This window comes from Scomber scombrus, chromosome 21, assembly GCF_963691925.1.
Source record: "Scomber scombrus chromosome 21, fScoSco1.1, whole genome shotgun sequence".
Lineage (NCBI taxonomy): Eukaryota > Metazoa > Chordata > Actinopteri > Scombriformes > Scombridae > Scomber > Scomber scombrus.
In genome coordinates, this window is record NC_084990.1 from 4,450,466 (window position 1) to 4,465,601 (window position 15,136).

Consider the following 15,136-nt stretch of genomic DNA (forward strand, 5'->3'; position numbering starts at 1 on the left):
GTACGACAATACCTTTAATGTAATGAAACTAAATGTAATAATGCCTTACAGTCAAAGAAAATGCCAAAATACAATAAAAACCTGAATTGTGACTGTCGATCAAATTGATCTTTTTTTAACATCAAGCTACAAGAATAACAATAACAGTAAATACTCTGGACAGTCCCATAAAATATCAACTGATCTTGTATTATGATCAATAGTTGACTCACGTTACTATGTATTCTTGGCTTATTCTTGTATAGGCTATATTACATTTCATTACTTTACATTATTGGCATTTGCACATTTAAAGGATAAGACTGTCTATATTCTATTATTTGCATATTGTCAACTCACTTTGCTCTTTAAATTTACCCCTAACAAGTGCACTAGTTATGCTTGCTAAAAACTACCAACTGAAAAATGATTGGTTTTGGTTTGGTCTTTTCAATGAATTTGTTGAATGTAAAAAAAAAAAAAAAAAAATTTAAAAAGGGGAGTGACCATTACTAGCCTTTAAAGTCATGTATTAAAATAAAGGTCATTACAATGTCCCAACTTGGAAGGACCATCCATACAGTTTGGTTATGGAACTAACTCCTAGTTGTGTGATGTTTGTCCACTCACTTCCATTGTGCGGGTAGACGTGGCTTTCTGAGAGGGAGTGGGTGAATCTCAATAGTCTCAAGTTGCAGCCTTCCCCTCGCCTGCCCCCTGATGTCAGGCCAGGGGATGCCCTTTTAACTATAGGGACGCATCCCAAGTGTGATACATGTTTTAGCGGTGGGGGGCGGGGGGGGGGGGGGGGGGGGGGGGGGGGGGGGGGGGGGGGGACGACATTCTATCATCAGTGCAAGCCAGAAAAGAGACATGCCAAGTCACGGAGGAACATGCTGTATCTATGGTAACCTAAGAAGTCAAACAGCAGTAACTATGTAAGGAGTGGATCTTCCTCCTCTCCTGACAGTTGTGTTGTTGGTACATAGGTGAACAGTATGTCATTTAGCAGCATTTATAGGGTGTCATTTTTCTCTCAACAGGAAACCTGTGCCAGGATTTTTTTTTAAAGATGTAGTTATTGCTGTTTGGCTTTGTATTGCAGCATGGTGGATCTGTGATCAGTGTGGATGAGCAGTTTAACCGTACAGTGCTATGACAGGCTGCTGGGGAGCATTAAGGCTCATTCTCAAACTGAAACCACATTATTATTCTGCGCCTAGCACTGTAATTTCTTCACCACTTGATTTGATCATCTCCGTGTTTAGGAATGAGCCTGAACTGTCAAGCAGAACCTGCCAGGAACAGCAGATTAGATGTACTATATACATACACATTTACATCAGTGGAAATAATGTCCTGAAGTCACTTTACATCAGGCAAGGTAACATTGGATTTAGCCCCAGTTTGTACCTCTCATGTATTGTCATGTCATTACACTTGAGCTACAGAAGTATCTTCTTTCCTAAAATATAAATCTGTGATGCGGGATGTTTGAAAGTATTTTTCTAGAATTTTCAGAGACAGTCCATCTGAATTAAAACCATTTTTTCCACTGCATAATTTAAACGATTTTTACTCGCATACCAAGTTCTGACTCCGTGTCTAAACAAACTAACGTTAGCTTGACGCGACATATCTCCTTGCCTATTCTGTATGATTTGAACCAACATTTGAAAAGTTTTATCAGTTATGTTTTTCTATATTAATGTTTTTGTACCGTAAAAAAAATTTGAAAGGTCAGATAATTTCTGTAGCTGGGCCCAGTTAGCAAAATACCTGTCTTCACTGAACTCCTATGCTAATGACACACTCCTATTCTCTTACTGAATCTATTGTTTAATTTTTTTATTAGCAATATAGAAAACATTTAGTTAACAGGTATCACTGAAGCTTTAACGGATGACCAACAGCTAATTATATAAGTTGTTGCTAATTAACGTGATTTAGTAACAGCTAAAATGACACAATCTCCCAGTTGAACCTCCATGTTTACAACTTTTTAAAATAAGTTGTAAAATTAAGCAGGTAACATGTTAGTTCACAGTTCATATTTTATGCTAATCATTTCATAGTCAGATTGTAGCTCGATGGTGAACATTTATTAGACTGCCACTCAAAACTGTGCGTTTCTGTCTTCCCAGCCAACAAAGATCATTTCAGATCTTTAAGTTTGAGTTATTCACAACTTTCTTTCCTTCAGATTCAGATTGGGTGGATATGATATAAATCTTTAAAAAAAGCTAACCCTTTTTTGGATAAGGAAACAGGGTTACAATGTGGGACTCAATTCCCTCCCGCCCCCCAACCCTTAAAATCTTTAGTATTAGCTTTTTTGAATTAGCTTTGTGGCTCATGTAATGAAGTAACAAGAGAAGTGCAAACTGAGGCTAACGTTGGAAGTGAGAAATGTATATTGTCCCATATCACGTGTCAAGACAAACTCTCACAGATTGCATATTGAAAACAAACCACAAAAAAAAAAAAGAAGTAAAGCCACGCTACCGAATCCATGAGCTTTCCAGATACAAACACTTTTTCCATACTCATTCATTTACCATGAGTGAAGGTGCCCGCAACAAACTGCGTGATGATTAGAGAGAGAGTGTGTGTGTGTGTGTGTGTGTGTGTGTGTGTGTGTGTGTTTAGACAGTAGGTCTGTCGGCATACATCCTTACATGTCAACAATTCAGACGTGAACACACAAATGCATACACACAGTCCACAATGTACAATCCAATAAGTGTCTATTTTTGTTCATACGTCATGAGCGTACACTGTTCAACATTTTATTTGGTAAATTCTGTATTTGTGTACAACGAGTTCAAGTATATATATACGTATACTCTGTTCATTTTTCCTCACATAAAAGGATGCATTGCATTTTACTGAGACAATGTTATGTCTTCAAGTTTTTCTGGCTGAAGATGGATGATAATATTTTAGGTTTCACTGACTTTAAAATGAGGTGATGGGAGGTGGAAGAGTTTGCTTAACAATATTCATCTCATTGCACTGGGCAATTTGGACTTAGTTCCTTTGTTCTTTGGAACATGTGATTAAACAGGTGATCCTACGTTAACTCTGAGGGCTAAGATGTCAAGCGTCGCATCACAAAGCTTAGTGTCCCACCCACCACATGTTGGGTGACCCCCCCCCCCTCCCCCTTCCCTGCCAAACTCCCTCAGTCCACATACATAGGAGAGATGGGAGAGGCGGGGATCTGATCCAGGATGCGGCACACGTAACTGGCGACGTCCACGAAACGCTCCTCATACATCAGAATGAAGGAGTGTTTCTGGAAGAGAGAGAGAGACAGGGCTTCAGGATGGATTGTGTGACATTAGGAACTTGAAATAAATGTTTAACTGGTTCGCAGGAAAATAAGATCAACAATACTGCATATACTCAACTAAAATACATTTTAACAATAGCAAAATTCTGGAAAAGCCGACATTTTTAACAATATATTTATCCTTGCTTTGTCTTGACTCATTTTCGCCACTTGGGGGCAGTGCAGCGAGCTGTAAACACAACACTGATATAACTTCACCTTATAAATTTGATATGGCAAATAGTTGCCTATTTACACATCCAGCAGACACAGAACAACATTAGCATCTGTGTCTAACCGCCTGATGAAGTTACATCCAATATTCACTCTCCTTTTAAATATAAAAATATATACTTCTATCTTTCTATTTTATTATATTCCATTATCTTTCTGTTGTTTGGGAAATAAGCTCATTAGCTTTCTTGTAGAGAGGTCACGATGGATAACACTTTCATATCTGTCCAATCAATACTGAAGCCAACAGCTGGTTAGCTTAGCGTAAAGACTGAAAACATGGGAAAACAACTAGCCTGGCTCTGTCCAAAGGTAACTAAATCTGCTTACAGCACTTCTAATCTCAACAAAAATGGATGTAAACTGAACTAACCACCTGCTGGTTGAAGCTTCATATTTAGCATACAGGCATGTGAGTGGTATCGATCCTCTCAGCAGGAAAACCAATGCACAGTGCGCACCAACATTAAGAAGCTCTTTACAAACAAATGTGTGCACCTGATTTGAGAAATTTCAGTTTAAAACACCTGGTGTTAATGACACTTCATGGCATTGATATTTAACTTTTATCTGGGCATGTCCGAAGGGACTGAAGAAAGGATCATTTTAATATAGTGTGGTGTAAGAACTTACCAGAAGCTCCTTGTACTTTGGCCTTTTTGATTCATCCTTTGTAAGGCTGGACAGAAAAAGAAAGAAGTATTTAGTGGCAGATTAAAGTCTACTTTAGATTAGCATGAAGATAAGCACTGTGTGAAACACAAAGGGCCTCAAGGACCACTTGACTGAACTCCTAGGATTCTCTGAAACTACCTCTACTGATTGTATTTGTGAATATATGATGCAGTGTTTTATGTAATGGTGCTTACCATAGGTTAACAAAGTTGATGAACTTGGGGGAGAACTGCCTCTCCTCTGAGTTGCTGAGGTGAGGAGGCTCTCCTTTCACCACTTGTGTCAGCTGATCAAAAACACTGTTCCACTTGGGGTAAGGAAACCTTCCTGTGGCCAGCTCGTACTGAAAGCAAACACAAACCACAGACCTGTGATGGACTGACACGCTGGACTGTTGTAGTTCTGATGTTAACTCTTTTAGACATAACAAAAGATGAGGTTTCATTTTGAAGCTGACGACATTATTTGTCTTACCAGGGTGATTCCCAAGCTCCATACATCTGACCGGACATCGTAGCCTTGTCTGGAAGCACTGGGGTCTATCCTTTCAGGCTGAAAACACACAACAACAGACTCTGTGATACTGAGATACTTCACTGACCCCCACAGGGTAGGTTTTATGGCTTTCACCTTCCATGGGTAGGTCAGAGGTCAGGGTCTACGAGGGAAAGATCTAACGTGTTGATTGATATGGGTGTTGAGCTTAATCTCACACCCAGAACTTCTTGGAGTCAAATGTTAGACAGCACTTGCCACTACTGTCATAAAACACCAAATGAGGGAATATTTTTTGGAAGAATGCTGTTCATCCCTTCCAGGAGAATTCCACACATTTGAAGAATCTGTGCCATGGAGCAGTGAGCTGTTCTGAAGGCTCATGGTGAAACATCTGACCCATAGTGTTGAGTGATTCTAGTATCTTTAAATTTCATCTTGGTCCTGAGATCAAAAGTCCATATGAGTTTCAGTTTTATTTAACCAACTTTTCTTATTTCAAATCAGTTTTTAATTGGTAGTCAAAGAAAATGACAAACATTAAGGTGACATCTACAAATCTTGTTCTGTCTTAGAGCTTAAAACAAGACAAAGACAAAAACATTAAATCATTACATTAAAAAAAGCTGACACCGCCTAATGCTTGGAAAATAGTCAAATAGTTTCCAATTCATTTTCAGTCGATCGACTAATGTCTACCATTCTAAAAACAGTCTTAATGTGATATCACCTCCTTTTGATTTATCAATGGAAATATATCTAGACTTTGATTTAAGTTTCTTTCGTTCTATTTATAACACATAAATGTTGTATGAGATTTATTCAGTTTTTGTTTCATGGTCTGTTTCGTCTCATCGTCTTTGTCATGGAAAAAAAGATTGTTGCAAATATTTTTTCCCAGTTTTTTTTTTTTTTTTTTTTTTTTGGGTGGGGGGGGTTGTGAAAAAACTTAAAACCACATAATTTTAGATTTTGTCACCAATTCAGTGTAACTGACTTATCTGTGAAATGCCTTGTAGCCTTGACCTGCAGTGACTGAACAGACAGTTATTTACTGCTCATTACTTACCGCCATGTAAGGCCTGCAGCCTGCGTCTCTGGTCTTGGCTATGGAGTCCACCAGCTGACCGCTGATGCCGAAATCACACAGCTTGATATTTCCCCTTCGGTCCATTAGAATGTTGGAAGGTTTGATGTCTGAAATGAGAGAAAAAGGACAATTGTATTCAGTAATAGAGTAACATAAATGGAACTGGGGTTTGAAGGTAAATACCAAGATGAATGTTTTGACATTTAAAACCTTTGCAAGGATGTCAAAATTAAAATTCTGTCAATGAGCTTTTAGACGGGACAAAATTCAGGTCATATGTCAACACATAAAGTAAATGTGGTAATCTTACCTCTGTGAATTATTTTCAAGTTTTCTTTTAAGTGGTTCAGTGCTTTAACGGTCTGTTGAAGTAGAAATAAAACACATCATCTTCAGTCAGGTTCTGATGGTGCATGGTATGAAAATAAATGTGTCAATAAGAAGTGGATCATGTACTCACTGCTAATGTTATTTTGCCTAATATTTCCTCTGGAATGACGTCATCTAATGCACAATATACATATTTGTAGAATTTGTCTAATGAGGTAGACATAAGCTCCATACAAATCCAACAGTCCCCCTGAAAACACACAGAGGACAGTTAGTTTCTGATTAACATCTGCTGGGTCAAACCATGATTGATCACATATCACTATAAAAAAGACTTGAGAATGACGTGGTGCTGGGTGTGTCGGACCTCTCTGAAGAGAGCGCCGTAGAACTGAACGATGTAGGGACAGTCGCTACTCCTCATCACCACGTCGAGATCCATCAGCAGCTGCTTCTGCTCCTTCTCGTCCACGGTGGAGCGAATCCTCTGAAGGATGGAGAGCACACACACAAGACATTCACATTTCCAAACACTGCACTCAACTCCATTATAGTATCTCTGGAGATCTGTTAGAGCAGAGTCATTAGTCCATGCATTCTTCTGTAATATAGGTACAAGAGGAAGGCAAAATGAATGTGACTTTCATGACTTCTAATGCTTTTTAGAATGTGGATGTTAATACAGTCTAACTTCCCTACCCTGTCTGTGGCACTCAGCCGCAAGCCCATTGGTTCTTATTGAAGATAATCCTTTAATAACAACTCATAAATACAATTTAATTTTTTAATGAAATTGGCTCAGTCATTTTCTATATCAGCTGGTCACTGTGGTTTTAAACAAACGTTACTCAAACAGGAAGAAAAAGCGCATTTGTTGGGGACTATTTTCAGTGGCGGATTAATCCACATTTGGTGTTCTAGTGAGTATTTCAGGATGTCAACACCAAATGAACATTGACATAAGTTGCTGTAACCATTCCTCCTGTTCATACTGACCCTTCTGTGTTTCTTCACAATGCTCTTACAATGTAAGTGATGGAAGACAGAATCTACAGTCCTCCTACTGTGTAAAAATGTATTTAAAAGTTGATCTGGAGCTAATATGGACACCTGACTGGTGTTTTAAGACACAATTGATAAAACTGTGAACCTGTCCTTTAATTTGTTAACAGTGGAAAAAAACAATATCTGGGCCTGAGGGAGTATGCACACTTTTCACTTCCTACTTCAAAAAAGAACCTGTCCTAGAAAGCTAAGACATTGATACTTTCACTCTTCACTTCCTGAAACTACAGAACTCTGCTCTGAACATGTAGACCGTTAAAAGTGACAGTGAGCGACTCCTGAGTGATTTCACAGGAATCATTTAGAGACATTTTCAGGATTTCAGTATTTTGTGCTGCAGTGTGGTTTAGTTTGCTTGGATGTAAACTCAAATAAGCAATGTCTGATTCTAGAAGTTTCCACACATAATCCAAAGCTAACACCATCCACCTGTCTTGCGGCTTATTTCCCTCAACTCAGTTTTGTTAGAACTGTGAGCATGCTTTCCAAACTGACAAATCTTAAAATTTTTCGGTTGAATAAAACACAAGCATGGAGTGTGTATTGGTTTAATGGAGTCACCTTGACTGCCATGATCTGGCCCGTGGGCTTGTGGACCATCTTGTTGACGGAGCCATATGCCCCGCGACCAATCTCCCCGAGGTCTCTCAGGTCCTCTGCGGTGAAGTCACAATGCTGCTCTGGAGAGATCTTAAGCTTCCCCGACGACTCGATACTGTGTGTTCGCAGACGCTCTCTGGAGAACCGTGAGACAGGACAGTGAGGGTTATCATTGAGGACAGAGCAGGAGGAAGGACGACAGAGAGACAGACAGTGTGGAGCCATGATATAATCATTCATTACAGATTAATGTCGATGTGTTAAATATTTCATCGGTAATTCCTGAGCTTTTTTTGAATGTGAAGAAGAAAGGTTCCATGAAATTGTGGGACAAAGACAGTAAAATGGACAAAGACTACTTTGCCTCAGATTACAAAGGGCTTGAGGACACTATCATGGTGTAACTGTATGGACTGTTGTTTTATTCACTCATGGGTGCAAGATTGTTAGATGAAATGAAAGAAGAAAAAAGTATACTAAACTGTACTCTTAAATTAATGACAACCAACTGTAACAGCAGGAACTTAAGTTGGAGGTTAAAGGAGCACCCTGAGTGTTAGCATTAGGCTAGTAGCTGTTTGTTGTTGTTGTCGAGACGCCTTCGGAATAGTAGTTTCATTCCTTTATGTTAATATCTTTAGGTTATGACATTCATTGCATTTGTCTTGCATTTATGATGCTAAATTGGACGTTGTTCCAGTGATATTGACCAGCTTTGTCTACAATCAGTTAGCTGTGCACATGTTAATACAGAGCAAACCAATCAGGGACAGTTGTCAGACCATGAACAACATCATTTTATTGATATTGATTTAATAAAGTGTGTTTTTATTGTGAACGGAGCTACTTAAATATACTTTAGATTTTGCCTGATGAACAAAGTTGCACATCTTCATCATCCCTTAAACATGTGGGTTAACCAAATTTCATGGCAATCCATCCAATAATCATAGAGACATTTTTACTAAAACCACTACTACTATTACAACTATTACTATTTTTTCTCCCTTGACACCTGTCTGGGTCTGTAGGATAGGGGTTACATGTGGTTCATTAAAAGGTGTCTAGTAATTTGGGCTTCTAAGATGAAGTTAATGGAGGAAGCAGAGATTTTATAATAAAAACAAGAAGGAAATCAGCATTGGTGTCAGCAATTTGAGAAGACGTATAAGCTCCAAAGCCAAAAGATAGGAAACACCAGCCCTTGACAATAACAGGACTGTGATTGGAACCTATCTCTACTCACATGTGAGGGTTCTGAAAAGAGGGGGGCGTTGGATTGAGCGGGAGCCTGGAGGCCGGTTTCACTGGAGGGTTGGCGAAATTCAGCTTCAGAGCTCTACGTTTACCTGACAGGACAAAGAAAGAAACAGATCCAAATTCCCACAACATGCACACCACACTGTGGGCTCTACCAGCTGGTGCAAACGGGGGGGGGGCTATGTGAGGATATGCAGCAGACACAGTGTGATAAAATGTTCCTCTTACCTCCATATCTTCAATCTATACACACACTTGGGATAAGCCTTCACATGTGCAATAAGCAAAATCAAAGATTTAAGGTGACTCCGCATGATTGTGCTTTGTGCAAATAAATCTAGCAAACAGGTCTTTAAAGAATGATGAGGAGTAAACTGCTGTGGCATCAAGGTGATTTTATCTTCCCATGTTGGGGGAAAAAAAATCAAGCCTATAAGCGCCTCTATCACAAACAGAGTGACCTTTGGGTTATCTCAAGCTCTTATCAATATCAGAGGAAGCACAAAATGCATTTTGAACACAATCGAAGTGCCCACACAAGGGTTCCCAAACATCACACAAGACTACTGCTCCAGCTCTTTTTAGCCATGTAGTTTACAATTTCTTCCCAATTATGTATTTGTGCAAGTTATTTGAATTGTTGGTTGCCAAAAAGAGCCTACTGCAGGCTAGTGATGTTGGGAATCCCTGTCCAAAACATCTCCATTGATAACTTTTTTGGTTTTAAAATGTGCAATTCAAACCTGAACAGTTCCCTTGAGGTATCAAAGTGACCCAACACTTAGATAGCACTTCATTCAAAGTCAAGAGGAATTACACTCAATTATGTGACAGTTAAGTTGATTCAGGTGTATTCTGACACCGGTGACAGTATATCAAGACTATAATTGATGATTAGGTTTAGCCATTGTGAAAAGTGCTGAGTTTAAGTGTTGAGTCCACTTTGCCATGCCCTGTTCAACCAGCTCGAGTGCAAACAGAACCCTTAACCTTTAAAGCCCCGGTGCAAATGAATCTCTCTTGGCCATAACTGAATTGGTAACAGTTGATAGCAGTGAACAGTGGACAGACTCCCCAACTACCAGAGCACCACACAGGCTGTTTCAATAGTATACAGTGGCTTCCTTTCCCTTGTTTAACCCAATTAAATATGAGCATGATGAACACATCAATAATCTGGAGCTCATCATCATCATCGCGGAACAGTAACCGGGCAACAGTACGCCTAGCTGTCAGCCAATCAGTGAACAGGAGCTCAATGAAAGAGAGTGAGGGAATGAAACCACTGTAGACTACTGAGGTATACCCACAAAGAGTAGAGGTCAGTGTGCTTTGTGTGCGAGTCTATTGCTTACTTTGGGATACTCCAGACAGGCTTATCTGAAACCCTGAAGTAAAGAAAACACATACATTTTCTTAGGGTTTGTTTAAGTGTGAGTGCATTATTATCAAGTGCCATCCCAGCATGTGTCTGAAAGTGGAATACAGGGCGGGTTACTTAGAAACTGATTCAATTGGTAAAGGAGGTCTGAGTCAGTGTGCTGCCAAGCTTCATTCGTGACCTCAGCACTGTGCACATTGAGGCCTCAGTATGCTGCAAATAAGCTGATTGTTGGACTGTCTAAAAGAGTGTGACACCCCCTTTCCAATGGCATAATTAGGGGGAGCTATATTAGATCATTTCTGTAACTTTCTGAAACAGACAATCAACACAATCATCCCCGAGTAGGTAATATTTGAAGTTCTCTCACATTTCTTTCCCATTCTTTACACAACTACTTCCGCAATTTGTTCGTGAGTACAGCCAAGTGCAACACCATGAACTCTTGCATGAAAAAACTGTCCGAAAGATGTGTCATTATTCCAAACTGTAACAAACTAACATGTAATTCATACGAAGTTATTCAAACACATGTAGCTTAAACCCAAACTAATCCCTAAATTGTAGAATTGACAGCATTTTGTTCATATTCGTTTCCTCCACTGCCTCACTTGAGTAACAAGCTAACGTTACTGTTGTCGGTCGCGTTTTTACAACATCAGCTAACAGCTTTTATCCACTTTCAAATGTTTCCACACACTGGTTCTGAGATGGGTCGGTCCAGCGGTGATCTATTCAGCAAAGCTTGCAAATTTCCTCCGTTTTGGCGATAGCAAAGAAAACAACGATAAACGAGCAACGAGGGGTAAAGTGGGTCAGACTGAAAATGAGCCTGTTGTGTTGCTTGTGGAGCATACTGAACTCCTCAGTCATTGATTAGGTCATACATTGCTTATCTTTGGCAAATTGAGAATAAAAAAGCATTATCTGTAAAGTCACAACAATGTGTTTGTTTTTTCCTCCTAACATTTCGGTTGGGGATGCTACGTGACTGAATCACGACATAACTGCAGAGTACTGAGGTCACAAAAGTGGGTTTTACACTGCAGTTCAGCTTTACGTGTGGTTTCATTGCATCCTGAGCAGAATGCTGCAGTTATCTTTCAACATGTTTCATCAGTTCCAGCCAAATAACAGAATACATTAAAATGACTATTTGATTGTCTTGGCTCCTTACAATTAGCACTTCAGTGCCGTTATTTATGAAACAACCAAAACACTCATAGAGGGGGTCTGCTTGATGCGGTCTCATTAAATGGGGTCTGTCTACTGTGGATATGTAAACATACTTAACATGCAGATATATAGTGGATATAAATGCAGAATGAACAGAAATACAAAAAAATTAAGTTTGAAACAAAAAAAAGATAAGAAAAGGGTGAATAGGGAACATTTCATTGAACTCTTTGTAGAGATGTGGCCTAAACAAACACAATGTAAAACAAATAACCTCCAACAGCAGAATAATACCTAGTAAAATAAATGTGAATACCTGTTTCATTTTGACATCTCCAGCAGGTGTTGGTTTCTGTAAGGTTTAGATAAAACATTTGATATTATACATCTGCCACAGAGTAAGAAAATGCAACTCAGATCAGCTGACCACTGGATACACCACTGTGCTGCTACTGTTTATTAGGTTATAGGTGCTAGGACTAAATCAATCAATGGAAAAGCCATCCGTTACCAAGCAGCTATTAACACATCCATTATCGGACACGACCATGCCTGACGTGCTCTTCGTCTGTTTTTCACGACATTTTGAACAGAAACTAAAAACTTACAGTATAAAAACCGGTTTACCACAAACTAAATATAATGATTTATACATAGACAGTGTGTGGAGATATAAAGAGTGATACGGTCTATCACTAACGTTACACACAGAATTTGATTCCAAATGATCGTTAATGGTTAAATATCATCTACATTAGCTGTGGACGGTTCCTGCTGTTTACCATACTCCATTATGAGTCATATTAGCGGACATTACTGTGACTCACAGCATCTTATAGACAACTGCTGGGACAGAAATATCGTTTGTAAAAAATATGATTTAGCTTCTGCAGCTTTTGGCCGCGACGAGGCTTGGCTTCCTGTCCGATAATGGATTCAGAGTTTGGACTCGGGTGGCTAGGTGTCTTCACTAAAAACATGTCATGTAGCTAGAATTACAAAGCTGCGGTGTATCAATGAACACATGATAGACACACTGAAGGACTTCTGTAGTAAACACTGAGCTGTTTATTCTTTTACTCTCACTTCATGAAACGGGAACAAATCTCGACAGAATTAACAACAGTGACAGACGACTGAAGCCATTAATGAAAGCAGTGAACAATGAAGGTTAACACAGTGAATGTAGCAGTCATTACTGCAGCACAGCTAACTTTAATAGTCATATTTGAACACTTTCTTTGCACAAACAGAGTAAATGTTAACAGTAGCAGGCTGAGGCCTGGCGTGCTGCTCGCTACTCTAGCAGCCTAACTGTTCAACTAGTGCTTTTAATGTCGCTGAATAGACTTCAGTGAATGCATCTTTACGGTGTAATACTTTTGGAGTTTGTTTCTAATGAAACTGAGGAAAGACAACACTTCACTGTGCCACAACAGGCCTGGTTACACTCCAGCTACACAGCAGCTACAGCATCACTGCTAACCTGGTAGCCTAGTAGTTTCATGCAGCTGCTTCAAGCTCCGCACAAGAAGATGCAGCGGCAGCGGAAACTGTCCCAGTCTGCCTTCAGTATAAAAGCATAGAGCTGACTAAACGCTGCCTTCACCTAACATAAAGCTACTATATTACCAACACACACAAGCAGAATAGTTCAATAATAAACAATAGTTGTAGGTTGTGTGGCCTTACTTCTAACACTGTAGTGCCCATTCACAGTCTTGGTTAAGTTTCCATAAAAAGAGCCCACTACATTTTCTAAAGCAGTGGTTCTCAAAGTGGGGTCTAGGGACACCCAGAGGTCTTGAGTGGGTTCCATTGGGTCCCCAGCAAAAAGAGGAATACTTTTTTTCCCCTCAGTTTCATTCCCTCAATTACAAATTGTGTGACAGTTTTGGTCATAGGATTCAAACACTCTCTGTAATACAACAAAAATCTTATCAGATGGGGGTTCTTGGTCTAATTTGTGTCAGTTTAGGGGGTCTTTCATGTGAATGAGTTTGAGATGTACTAGTCAAAAGACTGGTACATCAGTTTAAAATGCCCAGCTCATTTCACAACAAAACTTAAAAGAACCACAATAAGTCTGATTTTTGTCTATAATTAACCAGAATATCATTAAAAACGAGAGTACCTGTTCCCAATCTTTTGTCTTGTGACCCCTTAAAATTAAACTAATTGTAACTGGGACCCTCATCATATGTAGCATTGTCTACCTGTTCAAATGAAAGAGGCCTGATTTCACTTTAAATTAATTGTAAAGGGTTGAAGTAATAAAATACAGAAATTCATAAAAAATAAAGCAAAAAATGTGGGACTTTTTTTTTTTTTTTTTTTACAAAGGTGTCCGAAATATGTTTTTTTCTGCTGTCCTGTTATTTTACGACCCCTTAAGATCAATCCAGTGACACCTTCTGGGGGTCCGCCCCCCAAGTTGGGAACCACTGAACTAGATCATGCAATGATTTTATTTTGAAATACTGACCGGAAGACTTGGGATTATTTTGCCTTTCTTGACTATAGTGTCTCTGCTTCTGGGAAGCTACAAGCTACCTTTCCTTACTAACTCCACAGTGTTGAGATAAAAGAGAAAAGTAGGAGATAAGGGCCGTGGCCGCCTACCTTGCATGCTGCTGCTCTGTGTCTGCTGGTGAAACTGGTGCGACGTGGATCCTGCGGTGCTGCTGCTGTTGGAGCTGCTGGAGCTGCTGGAGTTGCTGTCAGGACTGGGAGTCGCCATTGTTGTGTTGGATTCCGGCAGCAGCGCTCAGGCTGCAGTGCACATACTGAAACCGAGTGAAACTTCGCCCTCTCTGCCTGCGGACGGGACAGTGCGACACCTGAACGCAGCAGCCGCACCACGGCCACGTCTGTGTCGGTGCTGCCTTCACGGGCTGTCGGAAATACAATTAATCACGATTTTTGCCTTCCGCTCAATCATAGACTGTACATAAATAATAAATACTTATATACAGTCTATGTGCTTAGTGCATATTTCTTTCATATGTGGAAATCAGCACATTCTACATATTATAACCCCATCTTTATCTGTGGTCACCACATTCCCATGTCTTACTATACTATATGGCACTTTGTCTTTCTTGGTTCATGTTCTGTTTGAATCATACAGCTAACATACTATACTTCATTTACACTTTAATCTATCTGTCTATCTATCTATCTATCTATCTATCTATCTATCTTTTACCAGCTTTTTAGAGCTCATCTCACTGTCTTCATTAGTGGATGGAGCTTGCTCAGTTGTCATGGAGATGGCTATATCTGATGTCTATATGTATTAGCTGAAACTCACCCATAATTATACATCATGCACACCTGCGGACTGACAGGCTTTATGGTGGCAGGTGTAGTTAACCATCCAACGTGTCCTGGCTGATAAACATCTCCAATCATTCAATAAAGTCTGCACCTATTGGTGTGCATGATTTATAAATATGGGTGTGATTTTCCATTTTTACAAACTTTCTGGCCTGACAAAGATCTGAATAGGATCAAA

The 15,136-nt window shown here is 39.6% G+C and overlaps 1 protein-coding gene across 2 annotated transcripts; it reads right to left on the minus strand.

Moving 5' to 3' along the window:
- Positions 1 to 808: 808 nt before the first annotated feature.
- Positions 809 to 14,438, minus strand: map2k4b (mitogen-activated protein kinase kinase 4b). Of its 2 annotated transcripts, XM_062442382.1 has the most exons (13): positions 14,242 to 14,438; positions 11,936 to 11,971; positions 10,418 to 10,450; positions 9,049 to 9,151; positions 7,764 to 7,938; positions 6,505 to 6,624; positions 6,268 to 6,387; positions 6,118 to 6,169; positions 5,787 to 5,914; positions 4,697 to 4,774; positions 4,417 to 4,565; positions 4,181 to 4,226; positions 809 to 3,277 (listed from the first exon to the last, which is right to left on the minus strand). In XM_062442382.1, the coding sequence occupies exons 1-13, from the start codon at positions 14,357 to 14,359 to the stop codon at positions 3,164 to 3,166; spliced, it is 1,272 nt and encodes a 423-aa protein (XP_062298366.1). In that variant the 5' UTR covers positions 14,360 to 14,438; the 3' UTR covers positions 809 to 3,163. The 2 variants fall into 2 exon arrangements, with proteins under 2 accessions (XP_062298366.1, XP_062298367.1); XM_062442383.1 differs by lacking the exon at positions 10,418 to 10,450.
- Positions 14,439 to 15,136: the final 698 nt, after the last annotated feature.

Bases quoted from the DNA above. Each gene is read 5' to 3' on its own strand.
- map2k4b (XM_062442382.1), bottom strand. From the start codon at position 14,359: ATGGCGACTCCCAGTCCTGACAGCAACTCCAGCAGCTCCAGCAGCTCC. The intron at 11,972-14,241 runs GTAGGCGGCCAC...TAAACCTTACAG, and splicing joins ACAGAGCAGCAGCATGCAAG to AAACCAACACCTGCTGGAGA. The intron at 4,227-4,416 runs GTAAGCACCATT...TTTTCTGTCCAG, and splicing joins ATCAACTTTGTTAACCTATG to CCTTACAAAGGATGAATCAA.